At 38.2% G+C, this 20,522-nt stretch overlaps 1 protein-coding gene across 4 annotated transcripts in view; it reads right to left on the bottom strand.

Annotated features, from left to right (window-relative positions):
* The window catches only part of NCKAP1 (NCK associated protein 1), a 66,638-nt gene extending 53,543 nt beyond the window's left edge, over nucleotides 1-13,095 (bottom strand). For 2 of the 4 annotated variants that reach the window (XM_088135731.1, XM_088135732.1), the window contains exons 1-3: nucleotides 12,735-13,095; nucleotides 2,616-2,633; nucleotides 1,214-1,324 (exon numbers count right to left, since the gene is read on the bottom strand). In XM_088135731.1, coding sequence (XP_087991857.1) covers nucleotides 1,214-1,324; nucleotides 2,616-2,633; nucleotides 12,735-12,842 — 237 coding nt within the window. In that variant the 5' untranslated portion in view covers nucleotides 12,843-13,095. The remainder of the gene's footprint in view (nucleotides 1-1,213; nucleotides 1,325-2,615; nucleotides 2,634-12,734) is intronic. The other 2 variants (XM_088135734.1, XM_088135733.1) reach the window with 2 other exon arrangements.
* Nucleotides 13,096-20,522: the final 7,427 nt, after the last annotated feature.

The following is a 20,522-nucleotide window of genomic DNA, read 5'->3' as shown; positions in this document are numbered from 1 at the left end:
TGCACAATCACCTAAATTGAGAGCTGCACCATTCAGGAGTATTATTGTGACAGATCCTTTTATTTCATTTATTTCTTATATTTCTAACCTACCTTTTAGGATCACCATAAACTGGTTTATAAAACTCTAAAACAACATAAAAACACAATACATAAACTCCCCCCCCCCCCACAAATATTCAGCATCTCTGAAGATGCTCTGCTTTCAAAACTCATCGAGAATTTTCAGAAAGTGTCATGGTGTACTTTCTACCCCACATGTTATGATGGAATGTCAATTTATAACATGGTATCGCTTCCTTTTTTTTTTTTTTCCAGACAGTTGAGAGCATTTCCAAGAAAAGAACTGGTGCCCACCATCAAAGATTATCTATATATCAGATATGGGTCAGACACTTTCTATAGAAATTAAGAGGGTAAGCAGTAAGGGCAACCCTTTGTCCCTGGATAACTGAAAATAATTAATTTTAAAATAAAATAAGCAATGGGTACCCACAGAGCCCTTTGTAGTTGCAATGAGAGACAGCTATATATATCACACTGGTGGCAATCCCTGTCCTAGGAAGTATGTTAGGATAATTTCCCTAGGAAGGGAAGCAGTATTATAATGGGGGTTGGGGAAAGAGAGACACCTCCTAATGACCAGTTTAATCAGAGAGGTAGGAGCCCAAGTGAAACTTTCTTAAAAATATATTTCATTAAGCTTTCCTCTACAGTTAATTTAAAGGAATGATGGCTGTGCAGTAGTTGAAAAGTATCTGCTAATATATCTAGTTGCAATTCTGACAAAACACTTGCATTGTGCTCACAATGCAATTAATCTATAATTCTCCACCAAGTCTGAAAGATCTTGAACATACTCACAATAAAACCCTAACACACTCAAAAGGTCCCACTGAAATTCTGTCCTCAAAAACTATTGTAACTGTCTGGTATGATCATACACTCTAAATTACACAAGCTCCTGTCCAATTATTAAAAAATTACAACATAGTAATATTCAACACAGAATGCTTCTCCCATCATGTCATTAACAAAGCTACAGCTATTTAATGTCCATCTTCCTTCTGACATAGTCACTACAGAAATTCAACCTGTGTCATGACTAATATTATGGGAACATCAATAGGTCCCCAGCAGTTGCATTAACAAAATTGATTAAAGAAAGAGACATTTATCAAGTTCAATTATTTATGGAATGTTTCATTACTTACATTATTGTTGCGTGTCTCGACAGCTGGAAATTTTCTGACTATGAATTTAACAGCTGATTCCAGATTTTTATCAATAAGATATGAAGGTTTAGCTTTTGGGTCTCCACAAGCCTATGGGAGAAAATAAAAACAAGAAACTAAAGATATATTTTTTTCACCAAACATGTTATTGTAAATAATCTGCAATCAAGAAATAGGAATATCTCTTTGGCTTCATAGTGAAGTGAAAAAAAAATGAATGGGGCTTGTCATAGCTGGACAATGCAATGAGACACAGTACAGAAATGTTCTTCTACTGGAAAAAAAATGTGTGGACATTTCAAAGCAGTTAGTGCAGGACAGTAGTGAAGGAAAAAGCAACCTTAAAAAGAAACACATTTTCCTTCTATCAGAGTGTGAGGTAGGTTTACCTTTAATTGCCACCCTGAATGAGTGAAGCTAAACAACTGGCAGAAAACATTGCTGGGCTTATTACATTTTTAATGTATCATCTGAATCAAAGAAACAAACAGCTTAAAGTTAGCATTGGTCTGTCTGTGATTTCTTTTTGAACAATCAGCGTTAGCATGCATTTAAAGATAAATGAAAGCAAAAGTCCTAATGAAGTAGAACTATTTAAACTATGTTTATCAAGGTTACCTTTAGGCACAACTTTTGCACCCATAGGAACATTCAGTATGTTCTGACCTACAAACACACCACAAGCCCCACAGAATTATGTCTATCATAGAAATCAAGTATTTAATTGGGCCGGGGATGTAGTCACACTACTCCACAATGTACTGATGTCAGTGTGGTGGGTGGTAGGAACAGTTCCCAATTTGACTAGTATTGACAACCTGGTTCCAGCCTAAAGAGCTATACATTAATTTGGGTAACCTTAATTTTATATCAGATTTCAATCATCTCAAATTTGTTAACATATTACTGTTTCAATTGGTTCTTATGGGATTTTGTGATGATCCAGCTGGCCAGCTCTTTGCATATTGATAACAATAACATTATTATCCTCAACTGCTAAGGTAAAGCTTTTCTTAAGTGCAATGCTCTAGTTTAAAATGAAGTCAAGTTGGGAAAGAAAATGGAGCAGTGGTAGACACTAAAACTATGCCCAATTAGCAAACCCAAATTATCTACTATGAAGAAAATTGTGCAGTAATTGTTTTGGTGCTAATACTTTTTCTTCAACACAAAATTCTCATGTAATCTGTGGCTCATGCAAACTGTAACATGCTGTGCGCTTCTATACAATATAGTGAAAAGCCAGGATGGCAACTCATTATTATCATTACCATTACTATTATTATTATTATTTACAGTTGTGAATAACAGAGAGAGAAATCATGGAAATATGAGGCTGATCTGAAAGCGGGCAGAGGGAAGGTGAAAAAGCTTTGCAAACCTTCCATACTTGTCCTTGCTGGGGAAGCATTGTAACAAAACAAAACAAAACAACAAAACAAACAAAAAAAGAGAAGATTACACATAAACAAAAGTTTCTTGAATTCCCACAAGCATCATGTTCAGGAATACAAGCTAAAACTATTAACAGAGTTAAAGCTAAATATTGCTATTTACAATCAACATTCTAACTATCTCCATTCACATATTCGTTACTTAAAAGGTGTGAATCATAATTTTCAGTACAAACATGTCTCATGTCACCTCCCAAAGTAATCATTCTGAGGGACAAGGAAAGGGAATTAACAAATCGACAGCACAGGGAACTTTCAGGAAGTAGAACTGTTAGTGAAAATGTTACATACCTGAAATAGAAACGAGAGCCAAGAATGGGGGGAAAAAAGATCCCAGTCATTACAGCAGACCTAATGCTAATTGAATATAATTTGCCATAAGAGCTTCATGAAGATATTCATTATCACCAAGATCTTCTCTAAACAGCTAGTCAATGTGTCTGTTTCATATGCAGAAGAAAAATGCTGCCCATTTTTAAATCAACTAGTCTTACATAGAAGTACTTTAAAAAAAAACCCTGAAAATAGTTTTTTTGAATTTAACACAACTTCCAAAATTTCCCCAGCTGGATGGGAATTCTGGTAGGAACAATATATCTGGAGGGCACCAAAAGAAGCCTAGTCTAATTCTTACTTAAACAGTCCCTCAAAAAAGTCCCTCAAAAATGTCTAGTATATCTAGACACCAATGTCCGTCACACTCACACACAAATTAAGTGCCTGCATTTAGACATGGAAAATCTGCAGAATTAGTAGAAGTAACACATTCTATGCTGCACAATTACCTGCAAATAACTTCTGAGTTATTTCACACAATTTAATAACAAACACATTCCAGAGCAGAATTTTTATCTTGAATAATCTTATTACAGATCTTTAAGTCTTTTAAGGCTAATGTAGGTCTTTCCTTCTATTTAAATGTTCTAAAACAGCAAAATAAGTCAAACATTCAACATTGTTTCCTTTTGTGTTAGACTTTCAAATAAAACCACTTTGAAACTGAAGATTTTTCTGAACATTGTGAATCTGAGTGCTAGCAAATAATTACTTTATTACTGAACAGATTTCTGGAAAAATGGCAAAGGAGATCTTGAACTGAGCCCCAAATTCTACATCCAGGTTTGTTTTATTCCTTGAGTAACAATGTATCTTCTATTTCTAGATGCTCCCTAGCGGTCACTGAAAGCAGCTTAAGTCCCAAGTAGTTCAAATGTTCACAACAAGCGCGTACAGTTCATCTTCTGCCAAGATGAAAGCAATTGCGAGTGCTAGGAAAAAGGTCAAATTCAGAAAGTCCTTATATGAGAAAGGCTACCAAATCAGGCAACAGGTTCCAAATCTATCCGTTTATCTGATTTTATACCTTCAATGTATGATCCCTGTCCATGAAAAACTAAGATAACGTAAGTTGATTTTGAGCTGAGCCAAGCCCTGATGATTTCACAGCGAAGTCCATGTAATTTTCTTGCAGCAACCTTTACTAAAGTTTTTAACGTAGTGTTTTAGAGTTGCTGCTGTCCTTAGCATTTGTCTCACTTAGTCGCAAGAACCACTTGTTTTTGCACTGTGCTTATCTAGTTCACACCGCAAAGCAATCAATTTAAAAAGCTATTAATTGGCTACCTGCCCAGCATCATGAATTTAAGATGGGCAGCCCAAAAAATTGAATAAATAAATACATTTCTCACATGATGAGTGGCTTTTACTGCTGGCTAGCCTGATGCCTGTTAAACTGGTACTGTACAGTGTTTAAAAATGTGAACAGAATTGTTTACATTACCACCCCAGATACAGGCAGTAGTAATCCATTTCCATACTGTTGGCAAGGAAATGAAATAGGCTATTCCCTGAAGTCATCAGGACACAAGTTTGACTCAGAGGATCCTTTATTCTTATCTTTTACTTCCTGAGTAATATTAAAAAGACGGTCAAAAGATGAGAAGAATATCCCCACCTGAAAGCACGCTGGCTCCAATGGGTCCTTGAATAAATAGCTCCCTAGCTCAAAAGATCCCAAATCTTACTTTCCTTCTCATATACCTCTATTTAAAATTACAATAATACTGGAAATAACGATGATTTCTGTAAATCTATTCAAGAAAAGGGAATATGAGAAAGCCAAAATGTCACATGTACACTTATAAAAAAGTTCAGAACATGAAATGAAAATATCTAAAGTGAAAATATTGTACTTTTAGAATATGCATTTCCAGTTGACGTTGTTAGACCTTATGACTCAAATATATAACTACGATTTTGAATTCAAATAAATTCTAAGGCACACATTGCAAAGCATCTTTAATGACATATGCAAAAATATTAAGCTTAGGGAGAAGACAACTGCAATTCAACATAACGCTCATTACATTCAAAAGGTATATATCCAGACCGATAACTGGAAAGTTGTGTTCCATCACATCAGACCATCAACCCATCTAAATAATCCAGAGGATTATCAACTCTAACAGTTTTGTTGTTCATCTGAAAGCATTTTAATGAAAAATACCAGAGATTAAACCAAAGACCTCCTTATATAAAGCATACTGTACAACACTGAATTCCTTTCTTTTTATATAAATAAATTATGACAGTGATATGTAATTACCAATTATAATGAAAGCCCAGTAACTACTGCTTCTATTAATCTTATTGCCATAAATATGAACCTACATAGAAATAGTAATATGTAAATGTAAACATTGCTGCACTGACCTTTTATATCTAATCACATCACCATAAAAACCAGATATTCTGCACTAGAATAGTCAGATTGGTCCATACCATTTGTGTTCATTCACAAATCCTACATCTATGTTTTTTTTAAAAAACTGCATTATGATACATTTAGCCATAATACATTTTATATATATTTTATTTTAATATATATGTGTTCATATCCATCTCGAGCTGAGAATGTTACTGTAAGATTTGAAGTATGAAAAGTAATACAGTAACCGATTTTCATATTATTTTAATAAGCATGTATCAAGAAGTTCTTAAAAATTATTATTTGCATTGCCATCAGAAAAATGAAACAAACATTTTGATTTTTGAGGAAGGCAAACAAAAGTTTAAATATGCATATCAAAATTCAGATTAGTCTCTTCCTCAAATCTACAGAAATGTTAATATACTATTAGAAAACCGGAATAATTCTTCAACACATATATAATCTGGCTACATTAAAAAGGATGTGAAATATTGATGCAAAGAATCTAATTAGTATAAAATTTAGTATCAGAAATATTTTATTGTTCTAGATTCCCTGAAAATGCTTCTGTAACCGGGAATAAACTGACAGGTGCAGGCAACTATAATCATTACTTTAAAAATGATAAATGATATCAATTAAGAAATACCTTATGCCAAAAATATACATAATTATGTTAGGCAATATGTATATTGAATTTAACAGGATAATTCTAAATTTTAAAAACTACACCAAATTAAGAAGTCAGGATAAAAACTAACAATTATAAGCTGTTAAGAAAGTGTACAATTTTGCCGGTTTTGTTCATACTGTAAAAATATGTTGCAATTATTCCTGTTTAATCTGGATTAATCTATGATTTTGCATTGATCTTTTTCTTTTATTTATAAAATCATATTTGGATTAAATTTCAGCCTCAGGAGGACTGAGAAGTTTAGGATTTAAATCCAAAATATGTACCTGGGTAACACCTGTTAGAACCAACCAAATTTTTACAGAAAAGTATATAACTTTTCAAATTCTCCAAAACTCCAACTTGCCTGATTAACAATTCATGAGGATTCAAAAGCTTGCACTGCCCACTGTAGCATTTCAGATTAACATAATGAAGGCATAACCTAGTTGGGGATTTTGGATTTAAAAAAAAAATCAACTGGGATTTTAAAAAGTATTTCTAACTGCAGGATTAAATCACAGAAAAAAGTTATTCTGAAATAATTCTGCCACATTCCAGAAAATCATATATCTACCTACCATAGTTCTATTTGAACTGTTGACTTCCTTCTTCCAACCACAGATTATACACGTGACAAACCACTTCTGAAATTCAGGACAGTTTCAAAGTATGTTTGTGGTAAGGCATGAGGTTCTGCTGTGGTTTAAAATAATCAAAATCAAGAAGCTTCAGATATTCAACTCCCAGTCACATCTTAAACAGCTCTTGGCAGGCTGATGCTAGTGACAAAACTATTTGCAGAAAAAGCTTATAGTTTAGAAGGCAACAGCAATGGCTATCATGTCATTTTGGATGCAAAGAAACATTTTAATTAGCAACTCAGGATACAGCATTTAAAAAGAATCTGTATTGCAAAGACAAATTGCCTTTTCTAGTAAAGTTTGAATCCTTACTATTCTGGAGCCCAGTGCATTTCATTCTGCAAGGGTAAACAATTACTGTATTTCCTTAGTTCATATGATCAGACAAGAACGACAGAACATAAAAACCACAGGAGTGCCTTCTAATAAAGATTTCACATTATCTGCATCCCAGGCAGATAGGTACACACAGCTCTTTTACAAATATTGCTATAACTTTTAAAGCTTAAGTCAGTATTTTGAATCTAAAAGACAACTGATCCTAACATATTTCAGAAATTGCAACATCAATCCCTAACCATTATTCACCAGCTTTTCCAAAACCTTTACTGAATTCAGTAGAAGAAAACCTTAATCCAGGACAGCAATAATACTGATATTCCAGTATTCTAGCATCTACTAAACTAAGTTACTGCAGCTTTCAACAAGTGTTTAAACCAACACATATTTTTGCATATTGGCCAAATTTACGCATTGCACTAAGCCATAATGTGCTTTGTTTGGTTTCGTCTTAGCATGTTGTTATGAATTTAGTCATTATAGCTTGCAAACCATGGATTCTCAGTGAATATATGCAAAATGATAGCTTATTAAATAAGTCATGAGTTGGCACAATCCACCACAAGCAATATTGGATTATATTTTAGACTGCACACCTAAGGTGTCCAAAGCAAGTCCAACCAAAGTCTCTGAGAGATCTACAAACAAAAGTCTATTAACTTATAATAGCTCCCTTTAACAAAGCTTTCAGAAATAAATTTATACTACTGTAATAGCCTAGAGAAAAGGTCCCCTTCAGGTAGAAGCAACACATACAGTATTGTTGGACCCAAGAATGATACTTTACTGAGACAGATGAACATGGAGAACGAAACTGCTGAAAACACCTACCTCTAGGCTTGTCAAATCATTTAACATATACACACATATTCAGATTCTACCTGGGTTCTATATTAAAATTTAAGGGGACCTATGGTACTGCCAATTTCATATTTTAATTTACTTATAGAGTACTATTGCACTAGACTAGACAATACCATTTGCAAAAAGTCCCATTAGTAATTCTATGCTTCCCATCTATGATTGTTATTACTATTAAAAAGTTAGCAACAGTTAGCAAAATTAACGAAATAAAAGTACTTAGAATTATGGATTGCATGGGACAAAAAGTAGCATTCATACAATTGATCTCATTTATATATAATCCTAAATCAGAGTTTTAAAACATTTCTTGAATATAACACAGCAGCCTGGCTCACCTATAATGCTAAGGTATAATGTGTGGGTTCACACATCATACTAATACAAAAAACAAACTAACCACATTTATAATTTACTATTATGCATGTTATTTAAAACTTAAACCACAATTTATGAATCCAGAGAATCATACTTCTCCTGCTGCATACCAGTTGGAGTATTATTCTGAAGCAGGAAATTCAATACCAATTAACAAATCAGGAAAGCCTGAGTGCCCTGGTTCAGATGTTCTTGAGAATTTTGGCTTAATGCAAGCTAAAATCATCATTCTCAAGATATCAGAGGTGAGGATATAAAACATACACCTATAGTTTGATAAACTATGACATATGAACCCTGAGCTAATAATCTAAATGCAAAAATAGCATTGCTCATCTTTCAGATAAAGATAATGTAAAGGCAGTAACAACCTTCTTCTTCTACAAAATAAGAAAGCACACAGTAAAGTTCTTTCAGGAATTAACTCTAATAATTTATTCAAATATTCTAAACCAGAAATGGAGAAGCAGATCTACAAGCTGAACCTCAATCACCAACATTTAGTGCTCCTCCCCATCCTAAGCATTTTTCTACTTAGCTGGTGTTTCAAGACGCTAGTAAACTTTTAAGTAACGCTGGTATGTCTTTGCCCTATCTTTCCTCTTCCCAAATGAGGGGCAACTAAAACCAGTTTTGCCTGGTTCCTGGGTGCTCAGAAAAAGCTGCTCTCCAGAGCCACATGACAATTGTAACTGGGGCTTCAGGAAGTGCAGAACTGCCCCTATCCACTGTCATCATTCGGTCTCAAAAGAGGACTTGGGGAACAATCTGATTTGTTGGGTCATGTCCTGTTTCCTACCATTTACCAAAATTTCCTAAATAGTTGTACTTCTTTTTTTAACAAAATATTTTAAAATATCTTTCTGCTTTTAACAGAGTGCCAACAGAAAAGAAAGGTTGCTTCCTCAGCTCTTGTACTGTCCCTGAAAATAGGCACGTGTAGAGAGGACACTGGATTTAAAAACTGAGGACTTCAGCTACTTTTGAGTTAACCTAGTGACTTGTAGCAAAATAGGGAAGAAGAGGGAGAAAAAGGATGCATATATTGCCTACAGAAATACTATTCCAGCCATTTTCCAAATTTAATCAGAAAAAGTTACACTTTCTAGTAAAATTAATTTGGCTTCAAAATGCTTAACTTCAATAGGGATGGGCCAGCTGTTACCACTGATAGCTTCTACTTCTGCTTTTCTATTTAAAACAGCCAATTCATCTAACCACAATACCATCTATTGCCTGGCAAACTTTCATAATCCTACAAAACAAAAAATCAGCCTGAATATCATGAGAAGCAAGAATTGTGGTTCTTTGGAATCTTACAAGCATGCTGGTGCTCTTACTTTGCTCCTGCGGTCTAGTAGAAAGTCTCTTGTTTTACATCAAAACCCAAATCTATGACTTGTTACCCTCCTAAAAAGCCAGAGTCTGAAGCCAAGAACAAATCCTGGTTTTAGATTCTGGGTTTATCAGAAAAGTAAATGACAGGGAGCCCAGTTTGGAAGCCTCATTAATCCATAGACGGTTTCCCGGTTTTGTTACCTCTCTTACTGGCTGTAAGAAGAAAGCAAAAATGAATCAGGCAGCATGCATTAGAAGACTTGTTTATTCCTGATAAGTGGCAGAGGACTGACATGTCAAAAGATGACATTAAGAGAAGAAGAAAACTTACGTGAGAACAAGATCCCTTGAAAACTACAAGACTCCTTTCATGTGCAGATATTTTCCTGAATAAAGGATTCACAACAGAATGAAAAATAGCAGCCTGCACTATTCAGAATCTCATCCATTCTGCTCTACCAGATCACATCAGCCCAAACCAATGAAAACAGCTTTAATCAGTAGTTCTACAGTTACCATAGCGATGAGTACTGTATAAAATCTAGATACAAAATTGCAATTAGCATTCATGCAAAAGAAAATTGGCAGAAGGTGAATTGTGCCAAGTCCAGCTATTTATGATGTCTATTATTTTTTATTTGACAGCTGGTGAACACAACTCTCTCAACTCAAGTATGGTTGGTTAGTTTGTGGCTGAGTAATGAGAACCCTGACATTGTAATTTATGATTCAGTGCGTTGTGCAAATCCAGAACACTGGATTGAATAAACCATGGTTCTGTTAACCCTGGATGCAAATGAATTGTGCAAACATTTGTAATGATGGGGAACTGGGTTCTGTAATTTTGGTTGAAGTACCATGAAGTTATACAGGTGACCGCAGAGGGGAACAAAGGACAACACATGTCACGATGGCACTTATGTACTTCCATCAGATGTCATTATGTGACCGATTACATAATCACATCATTTGCACAATATCATAATTATGCATATTTTTGCATCACTACAGTCTGTAACAGATGCCTCTGTGATGTTATTAACCAAATGTAACTGAAGTGGAACTGGAAAATATTCACTCATGATTTGAAGTTCCTGGGAGTGATGTAACTACAAAGGATGCCATTTTTTTCTTTTCTGTTTTCAGGGGGAAAAAAAGCAGATTTTCAAACTGTAAGTTTCAGTTCAAGCAGCACTTACGAATGATATGTTACAAAGTTTTATGAACTTGGAGATGCTATAACATTCAACCAAATCATTGTTTTGACAGCTAAGGTACTTTTAATATTTGAAAGCAGCTTCACAGATATGTAAACTTAAATGGCAGGATTTCCTAGCTAAGACTCATTATCACATTTTTTTATACCTTCCTAAAATGAAATGCATTATATTCTTCTGATCTGTCTTATGTAGACAATCCCTTCTCCCACTCCATTCATAAAGAGAATCTCTATGGTCCATAGATAGATTTTAACATATAAAGAAAGAGTGCTTGATCTGTATGTTAAACTTGTTATCTTTACTATGGCTATGGTTAACAATATAGCGAGGTATCAATCTTTGCTTTTACTTTCCTAGAAATATATTCTTTGGAATGTAGAGCTGTGCTCTTGATATCTGACTGATCTTATGATCCAGCACTGTTAGCAACTATTTTACATGCCAATAGTATTAAGTGATAATCAGGAATTAGTCAATGACCCACCAGAACACAATTTACCATTTTTCCAGCCCTGCTTTTGAAGACTGGAAGTCTTGTAACTAAGCTACCATATAAATCAAGGACTCCGACAATACATTTACAAGAATAACATTATGTAACACCTACAAAGCTAATACTGCATAACTGAGGGGGGGGAACCACCTAACCATGAGCACAATTCTAAGCACTTCCTTATTAAAAACAAAGGACTTTCTTCTAAGTAAATGTAAGCATCATTGGGTACACCACAGGACAAAATTTTCATAGTTAAGATACTCCAGTAGTTTTATACATATATTTTAGTATTTGCTCACATAATATAGGTCTAATAGATCAAATCACAGCAAAAACCACCTGATTATTTTTCCAATTAAATTTCAATACTCTGTAGCAGAAAACTCTCAGAAGACCATCAGAGAACAGAATTACATATTGAATTTTGTAATATGTTAATGCTGCAAGTTGGTAGTCAAATATCAGCAAATTAATATTTGAAGCACAGTCTGTCAAGAATCTCACTTTTCTTCCTTTATGATGAGCCCACCGTGCCCCCTCCCCTTGGGCTAGCAATAAGGGGAGCAATCACAGAAAGCAGCTGCTAGTAAATCCTAAAATACAAATGTTTACTAAGTACCGAACCTACCATCTTTCCAATGAGCATTTTACTTCAAACAATAATGACACGGGGTAACCAGCAATTAAAATAGTTTTATTACAGTTGGGCAACAAGAGTAAGAGACCGATGGGAAAAGTGCAGGTTTTACACATCCTGTTTGAGATCTCCCTTATACAGAAACGTACGTACACACACACACACACATATGGAATACCCTCCACTGAACAGGGCTTCTGAAAACAGTGGCGAAAAGATTACCTCCCTCCAATATATCTGCATCTCTATTTCCATGGGCAAATAAATCCGGATGGTGCATCCGGCCCAATCCCGATTTACACCCTCCCCTTCCCTTCCTCTCCACTCGCTCTTTGCGTAAAGGAAATGGGAGTTTTAAAAAAAAAATTAAAAAATGGGGTTGGCTTTCCTTTGCATTCCGGGCCTCCGCCCCAGAGCAAATCAGTCCCCACACCTTGCAGGCCTTGCTGAGTAAGAAGCCGCCACAGGGTTAGGAAGAAAGGCCTGGGGAGGAGGGGGAGGACCGGGGGGGGGAGAGACTTCGGCCCCGGTGCTACGGCCTCTTTTCCTCCCGCGCCCCTCCGAGCAGTCGGAAAACGCTCCTCGCGCGCGGCCTACGGCTCGCATCTCCCCGAGCCAGGCCGGAAATTCCCACAGCTGGAGGAACAAACCACTGGAGCGAGTCGCTCCCCTCCAGCTGCTGGCGAGCCCCAGGCCCGCTGTCCCCGCACGGCTTCGCCCCCCCTCCCCCCCGCAGACGGGCCCGCGCACCTTCTTAATGTTGTAGAGGCGAGTCAGCATGCCGACGCCGCGGTCGTTGAGGATGGTCAGCTTCTCGGCCAGCTTCTGCTGGCTGGGCTGCAGCACCGAGCGCGACATCCTGGGAGAAGAGAGGAGAGGCGGCCGAGGCTGCCGAGGCTGCGGCTGCTGCGGGGAAAGCGGCTCCGCGCTGCCCCGATGGATCCCCCTGCCACCACCAACCCCCGCCCGTGAAGCAGCCCGGGCCGCGCTCACAGCGCCTCCATCTCCCCGCGCGCTCCGGCCGCCTCCGCCACCCGCGCCGTCTTCCCCACCGGCGCTCCTCCCAATCTGGGTCTTCGCTAGGCGTGGCGGCGGCGGCGGAGGCTCTCGCCCGGCCGCTGCCCACAGAGAGGCCGGGCTCCTCCGCCCCACGTGATGCGCCTCTCTGCTGCCCCTCCAAGGTGGGAACCCGGCAGAGGAGCCTCCATTTCGTTGGCACGCGAGAAGAGGAATAAGAATAATAATTGATGATGATGATGATGATGATCGCCACTATATCTCAGCTGCAGAAATCCGGAGGACTAAGCGATGGCAGTAATTTTAACCAGAGGTCGGCCGGATTTTTGCAGCCCAGACTTGATCGCCCTAGTAGTAATTCTAAGCCCCTCGGCAGCCCCTCCCGAAGTTGGGAGGCGCAGCTCTCCTTTTTCGATAAATTCTCCTCTCCGTAATCGTTTCGTCTGCTAACCCTTTATTTCAACCTACCTCCATCTGGGGTTTTCCAACAGTGTTGACTGACTGCAACTCCCATAATCCCCACCCGGCAGGGGAGCGCTGTTGACTAAGAATTATGGGAAATGTAGCCCACCGCAGTCGGAAAGGTTTCAAGTTGGGAAAGATGCTTCTCTTGATAAGAAACTTATGTCCGTACTGCACAACCACGTTAAGGTGGTAACATTTGTGAAGGCAGACCTAACCTGGTTATTAGCCGTAATAACCATCTGGGAAATTAAGAATATTGCCTTTTTCAAATAAGAGCCAGCATAAAATAATGGTGAAGTTGGACTTGCATAGAAGAAAACCAGGTTGAGATCATTACTAGGCTGTGGCACTCACTGGTTGATTGTGGATGAATCATAGGAAGTTATTGGAATAAAATAAGGGGACATCCCCTGCCATTCTACTTTGAGGTCTTAGAGCAGTGTTGTCCAAACTTGGCCACTTTAAGATGAGTGGACTTCAACTCCCAGAATTCCCATGCTGGCTGTCCAAGTCTTAGAGGATATGTGAGGTGAAAATTCCATAATTAATGGAAGGAAACGTCTCACTTCACCCAGATACACTCCAGGTCTGTGCTATCTAGTGTTTAAATCTGACCACGTATGTAGTTTTGTTCTAGTCTAGAACATCTAGACTAGAACATCTAGACTTTGTTCTTTAGTCTAGAACATCTAGACTAAAGGGATCCAAAGTAGTATTTGTAGCTGCCCATATAAATTAAGTTAAATAAATAAATAAATAAATAAATAAATAAATAAATAAATAAATAAATGTGAGTATGGCTCACTGTGGCACAAACATGTCCTCATAACTGTTTTTATGCAATGTCTTCATGATGTTGCCTTTACCTCATCTCCAGCCCACAGTTTTCCCTCTTATTCTGACAATTTGTGCTGTGGACAGGATCTAGCATGTCTTGTCAATCATTTGTGTGAGGATATGGTTGGGTGCTGGAGTCTGACCCATTCCTGATGGCCACTTCAAGTTGCTGCGATCACAGCCTCTTTTGGAAAGAAGGGCATGTAGGGAGAGGTAAACTTGAAAGGACATATTTACTAAAGTTGCTTCCTTACCTTGTCATGGGAAGGTAGCAGTATTAAGCTCCCAATCCATGCAGCTCAGTTGCTCATCTTTTCCAAATGATAAGATACAGAAAAAATGATGAAATATTCCTTCCATTGTCTTATACAATACAAAAAAAATACAAACTACTTTAATGACCAAGTATAAAATATATACAAGGAATTTGTCTTCGGTGACGAACAGCAAGATCAACGGTGTGTTTGGATAGCAACAAGAAATTAATAAATACTGTAGTAACAATAACACTGCCCCAGTAAAATAACTTTTCCAAAGGGAGAAGCCACTGTCCAGTACATATCAGGTCATATAGTATTTAAAAGAGCAATGGCACAAGGGAAAAAACTATTCCGATGTCTAGATGTTTCAACAGATGGTGCTCTGTATTCCTTGATAGTCACAGAGTATAAGTTTGCTCTATATGGGCAGGTTCTCCAGATACTCGTAACCTTACCTGGTGCTTCTTAAGAGAAAACCACTGACCCAGTGATCTTTTACCAAGGGCTGGATTTACACATTCAAAAATAAAAATAAATGTCCGTGGTAGCTGTGTCACGTTGCAGACAGGATGGAGGAAATCCTTGCTTCCCTTAATCCCCTTCATGGCCTCATTTCATATTCATCTCCCACAACAAGCAGGTGCCTTAGCCTCTCAGATCCAGATCCAGATGCTGGAAAGAGAGTTCACTTTAACCTATCCATCACTTCTGGCTGTAGTTGAACTGAGTAGCCTAAAGTAAGGTAAGTTAAAGATAAAATATCCTTCAAGTCAAGCTCAATTTCTGCTGAGTTCATGAACACATCATTTTCTTGGCAGCAATACAGGAATGGTTTGCCACTGCCTTATGAGAGTTTTTTTTTTAAATTTTCCAATCTCACCAATATCCCTTATAGTTCATGCTGGTCTCCCATCCCATTACTAACCAGGCCCTGCTTAGCTTTCAAACCCATATAACAACAAACTTTGGGTATAAAATATTGTTTCAGTGCTTCATCTTAATCACATTTCACCACAAAATCCAGGTTCAGATCCTACACTAACTGACCCAGTTTAAGCCATTTCCAATACTGGACTTCTATTCTATCTGCTTGGCTTACTTGCAGAGTTTGGCTAGATTTCAGTGTTCTTGGTAAATAAAATCTAAGGTTGCTTTCTTCATAAATTGCAGTGCAGTAATATAATCTCTTTTTGGTATGAGGTTTTCCTATTCACTCAGCTGTTCATACTCAGCAAAGTATTTTTTTTAGTCAACTTGAAGCACTGCCAAGATATTTATGGCTTTATGACTAAATAAGAAACACTCTATTACTTGCATTCTTTCAGAAAATCTCTGGGTAAGAATTTCAAGCACCTACATGTCTTTGAGGTATTCTTATTTGTTAGTAACAAACTCCTAGTGTTTATCCTGTTTGTACAACTACCTAAGAAATTGTGCAACAATTTCTCCAGGCTTCTGAATTCTCTTACAGACGTAGATTTTCTCATAAACCACATTCCTCTTGGGGATAAAATGGATATCAGACTCGGCCAGAATGGTCTTACAGTTGTGTTTACATTCCTGTTTAGTAAAGATAAAGGATTTATAAACATTGTTGGCTCTTTTCCCCATAAAATAAATGAGCAGAGTTGCACTATTCACTCCTCCTTGAACATGGGTTTTGTGGCTGTGTATAGTAAGCATTCCTCCACCCCCCTCCACCCCAGAAAATTCAGGACACATTGTACATTATTGAAGCTGAAAGCTTCTTTTATAGGAAATGATGCTGACTAAAAATTCATAGATTTAATTTTTTTTATCCCTGTACATTATGTCACAGAAAGCTGACAGCATCCTAAAGAAAATCTTTCTTGTCCTTCACCCCCATGGACAGATATAGGAAGCTCCTAACTCCATCCAAACATATAATTCACTATATGTTGTACAAAGTAGGTTGTGTATGTGTGTGTGTGTGTATTCCCTCTCACCCCTATGGGTGCTATGTGTCTTCCTCAGTCTTGGGTCCTCTACCAGAGGCCTGGGAGTTTGAGGGTTCTGCACTCTTCTGGACAGAGAGCTCGGATGTTGTTCCTGGGATCTGTTGGACCCATTCTCCCAGCTTAGGAGTCACGGCCCCAAGTGCTCCTACCACCACTGGGACCACTTTGGCCTTGACTCTCCACATCCTCTCTATTTCCTCCTTCAGGCCCTGGTGCTTCTCCAGTTTCTCATATCCTTCTTCCTGATGTTGCTGTCACTTGGCACTGATACTCTATCACTATATATATATATATATATAAATAAAATAGTGTATATAAAGTATTATAATGTGTGTGTACATGTGTGTGTATATACATACACACACACACACATATATATAAACTTTCTAGATTTTTATAATTTCTTTTAGTTTTTTCCTTTTTATATCTTCTCTCTGTGCATAGTGTGTGTGTGTGTGTGTGTGTGTGTATATATATATATATATATATACACACATACAGTACCGTGCAAAAGTTTTAGGCAGGTGTGAAAAAATGTTGTAAAGTAAGAATGCTTTCAAATACTTCTCCAGCTTCTCACGCTCCTTCTCCCTGGTGTCGCTGTCACTTGGCACCGCTACACCTATCACCACCGCTCTGGGAGAAGTACTTTCTTCTTTGGGAGAAGAGGACTGGGGAACCCAAACGTTTGTTCAGTATCAGAATGGCATGCCTGAGCACCCATGGAATGAAAGGCTAGAGATCTCAAACTTGCTCTCCCAAAAGATATCTGAGTCTAACACGCTTTGCCCCAACCTACGGCTTCTTGGAGCGGTACCACGGTAGCCATTGCTAGCAGCGCTTGTCTTCTAGGAGGATCCTCATCTGGCATCTTCCCCCTAATCCCAGGGGTGAGAGAAAGAGGGATCTTGTATTGACTTTACTGGCAAGTAAAGTAAAAGGGTAAAAGCTGATATAAAGGAAATAAATTCTACAGTGTAATCTCCTGGCTCTGTACTGTTGAACCAGTATGACTAGCAGAATCACACGTTTTTAAAAGGAAAAGATAGAATGTAAAAATCCCTTTTACTCTGTGCGATCACATACAGAATATTCAAAGGAAATTGTTAAAAAATATACAACACGTCGCAAAGGAGGTAAAAATATAGATCACAATTCGTGACTTAAAGTATTTTTTCCTCCCATAGAAAAAAATAGAAAGGAAAATAAAAGTTGATGTTGGCCTGCTCTTAATCTGGATGTAACTGTTATAAAGAGGCTCCAAATGGCATAAAATGCAGTTATTAAGCTTGCACAGTGAAAATAAATATAAGGGGGGTGGTATTACGCTTAAGCATACACAATCAAAATAAAATGAATCTTATGCAATATTTCTAGCTAAACTTTTTTTAACCTATCCTTTCAAAAATGTTTTCCTGACACAGATTTCCCTCTGTCTCGGTTAATCCTGAATTTCCCCTCTAGATCCCTGGAGATTCCAATCAGTTAATTCTGAGGCTGCTGGGGGCGGCGGGGCTAGAAGAAACATCATTTCATCCCTCAACCAGTTCCCAACTGCATCCTCTGTCTACTTAAAAGACCAGCACTTTTTCTCTCTCTAGGAGGAGAGGGGCTGAGGGAATCTCCTGAGCATTTGCGCTAGAAAGAGCATTTCTTCCTTTGAAGATGCAAATTCAACGTCTGTAAATGTCTACGCTGGACTGGCAAGAAAGGCTAGCAAGTTCTGTGAAAGTAGACGGTCTGCTTATGACACTTCCTTTACAGTATAACTACTCTAGTTGGCCTTAATAATAATATTACCTTACGGTGGCATTGGGATCACTGGAATTTGGAATCAACTGAGTTGTCACAGTAATGGATTACACATGTTGCTGAGGCAGTCTATTTTGTTGTTTATATTACAGTAGGATAGACATTTTTAAATTTTATTTTTATCATTAGATTTTTATCTCACATTTATATTTGGTCAGCTCAAGATGGCATGATGATGGGGGCAGCTGTTCTGGATTGGAGAATGAGATCTGTGGAGAAGCAAGCCATAGGTGAATTCCCATCTCCATTGGGTCCATATTCCTCATGTTAAAGACTATCTCTGTTGCTCTTTGTGCATTCAGTGATACAGATGCTATGCTGCACACTCTACTTTTTCACACTACAGTGTGTTTTCTCTGGCCCCCAGATCCATCTGCTCCACCTTTCATACCTGTCATTTTCTTTTTAGGCCTCTACTGGTCAGCCCTAAGCAAGTCAGCCTAGTTTCTGCTCTGCTTCTTGCCTACTGGCCCAGTCCTTGCCCTCTTTGGGGAAGGATGACTAGCCTCTCTTCCAGACAGTGCTGGCTTGAGTTGTGCTTGTTCTGAGAGATGTCTGTGCTCTTTCTCTTGTTTTAATCCAGATCCTGAAGGCCTCCCAGTGTTGGACCCAAAATGGGGTTCTTGCCTGGAGACGACTGCCAACAACTTCGCCAGACACAAGAAACCCTTTAGAGCAAAATTCCTTTATTGATGCGCAGCAGTAAAGGGGATACCTCTATGAAAAGAGGCTCCCCGAACACAAAAAAATCAGAGGTTTTATACATTTTGCTTCAAGGAGATAGAGCATTTAGAGATTAATGACTGTTCAAGAAGTTCTTCATCACCTTAACTGAAATTTAATTTATCCCCATATCCTTTATTTTCCCAGGAGATGTCAACTACAGGTTACATTTAATAGGTTACTAAGGTTAGATATAGGCTAACCGAGAAGGGTCAGCTATGGGTGAATACATCCTTGCCCTGAGAAGGGTTACTAAGGTCAACTATAGGTTAATTGGGAAAGGTTGACTACAGGTTAAAGCTAGGCAAAGAGCTAATCCTTGCTGTCCCGCAAGAATCACAGGCACAGTACTTTTCCATTCCATGCTCCTCACCAGGAATGTATACAGTCCTGTGGACTGAGCCGATGTGTGTGAATCTGGGAGACAGTCATTGGGGTTCATGCTGTATGCTGTATGTAGACAGTGATCTGTCTCCACACAGTGATTGTGATTGCTACTGGCTTGTCCCGTGAGCAGCAGCTTCCTAGTCTTTGCATTTTTGTTCATGTTGCATGTTGGTTTGCATGCTTGACACAAAATGCTGATTGAAATCATGAATGAGTCTCAGCCTAGGATTGGCACAAAATGATTTCCCTGGTTGATGTTCCCTTGTGAGCCCTCTGAGGGTAAGCTTGGCCATTCCAATAGACACCTACTGCTGACAGGTGATAATTACCACCTGAGCTGTTGTTCCAGAACCAGGGAGAATGCAGTGTACAACTTCCACCCTTTACATGCCCAGAATTCTTGGCTGCCTGGCACATCTCAGAGATCTAGAAGGCTTGCAGATGATCCTGCATGGTCATTTCTCATTTCTCTGATGAACACTGTAGTGCACTCATGCTGGAGTAAGCTCATGCAGAAGGTCCTGCTGATTCCTCTCTGACTATAGTACTCTCAGCCATGCATTCTGTGTGAGGCAGTTATTCATACTCCAAGATTTTGCAGAAGGTCCTGCTGATTCCTCTCTGACTATAGTACTCTCAGCCATGCATTCTGTGTGAGGCAGTTATTCATACTCCAAGATTTTGTTAGGAAAAGATGGAAAATACCATTTAACACCAGAACAAGCAATGTTAGGTTTCTTGTGCAGCAGATCAGGTAGGAGATGGAGATGACATCATGAGGACATGTTCCTTAAAAATTATTATTGAGGTGTCTTTATGTAAGCAGGATTAAGGAAAAGCTGGTAGTTATGTTTTCTTCCAATGATAATCATGTTATATATTTGATATGCATATCTTCCAATGTATACATTTTAAAAATGCATATGTGTTCTTTCCCAGTGGAATGTGTGAATAAATATTTCCGGGACCAGCAAGACCTGAAGAACATACCAGACTGGTTGGTTCCTGGTTCCAAGGGGAATTAATTTAACTTACAGAAACACAGAATTGGGATTTTG

The sequence above is a fragment of the Python bivittatus genome, unplaced genomic scaffold, assembly GCF_059951505.1.
Source record: "Python bivittatus isolate LINGU-HERP-01145 unplaced genomic scaffold, Pbiv_v1 ctg000200_np1212, whole genome shotgun sequence".
NCBI lineage: Eukaryota > Metazoa > Chordata > Lepidosauria > Squamata > Pythonidae > Python > Python bivittatus.
Note: the sequence above shows the minus strand (reverse complement) of the source record. Positions and strands in the feature narration are given on the sequence as shown.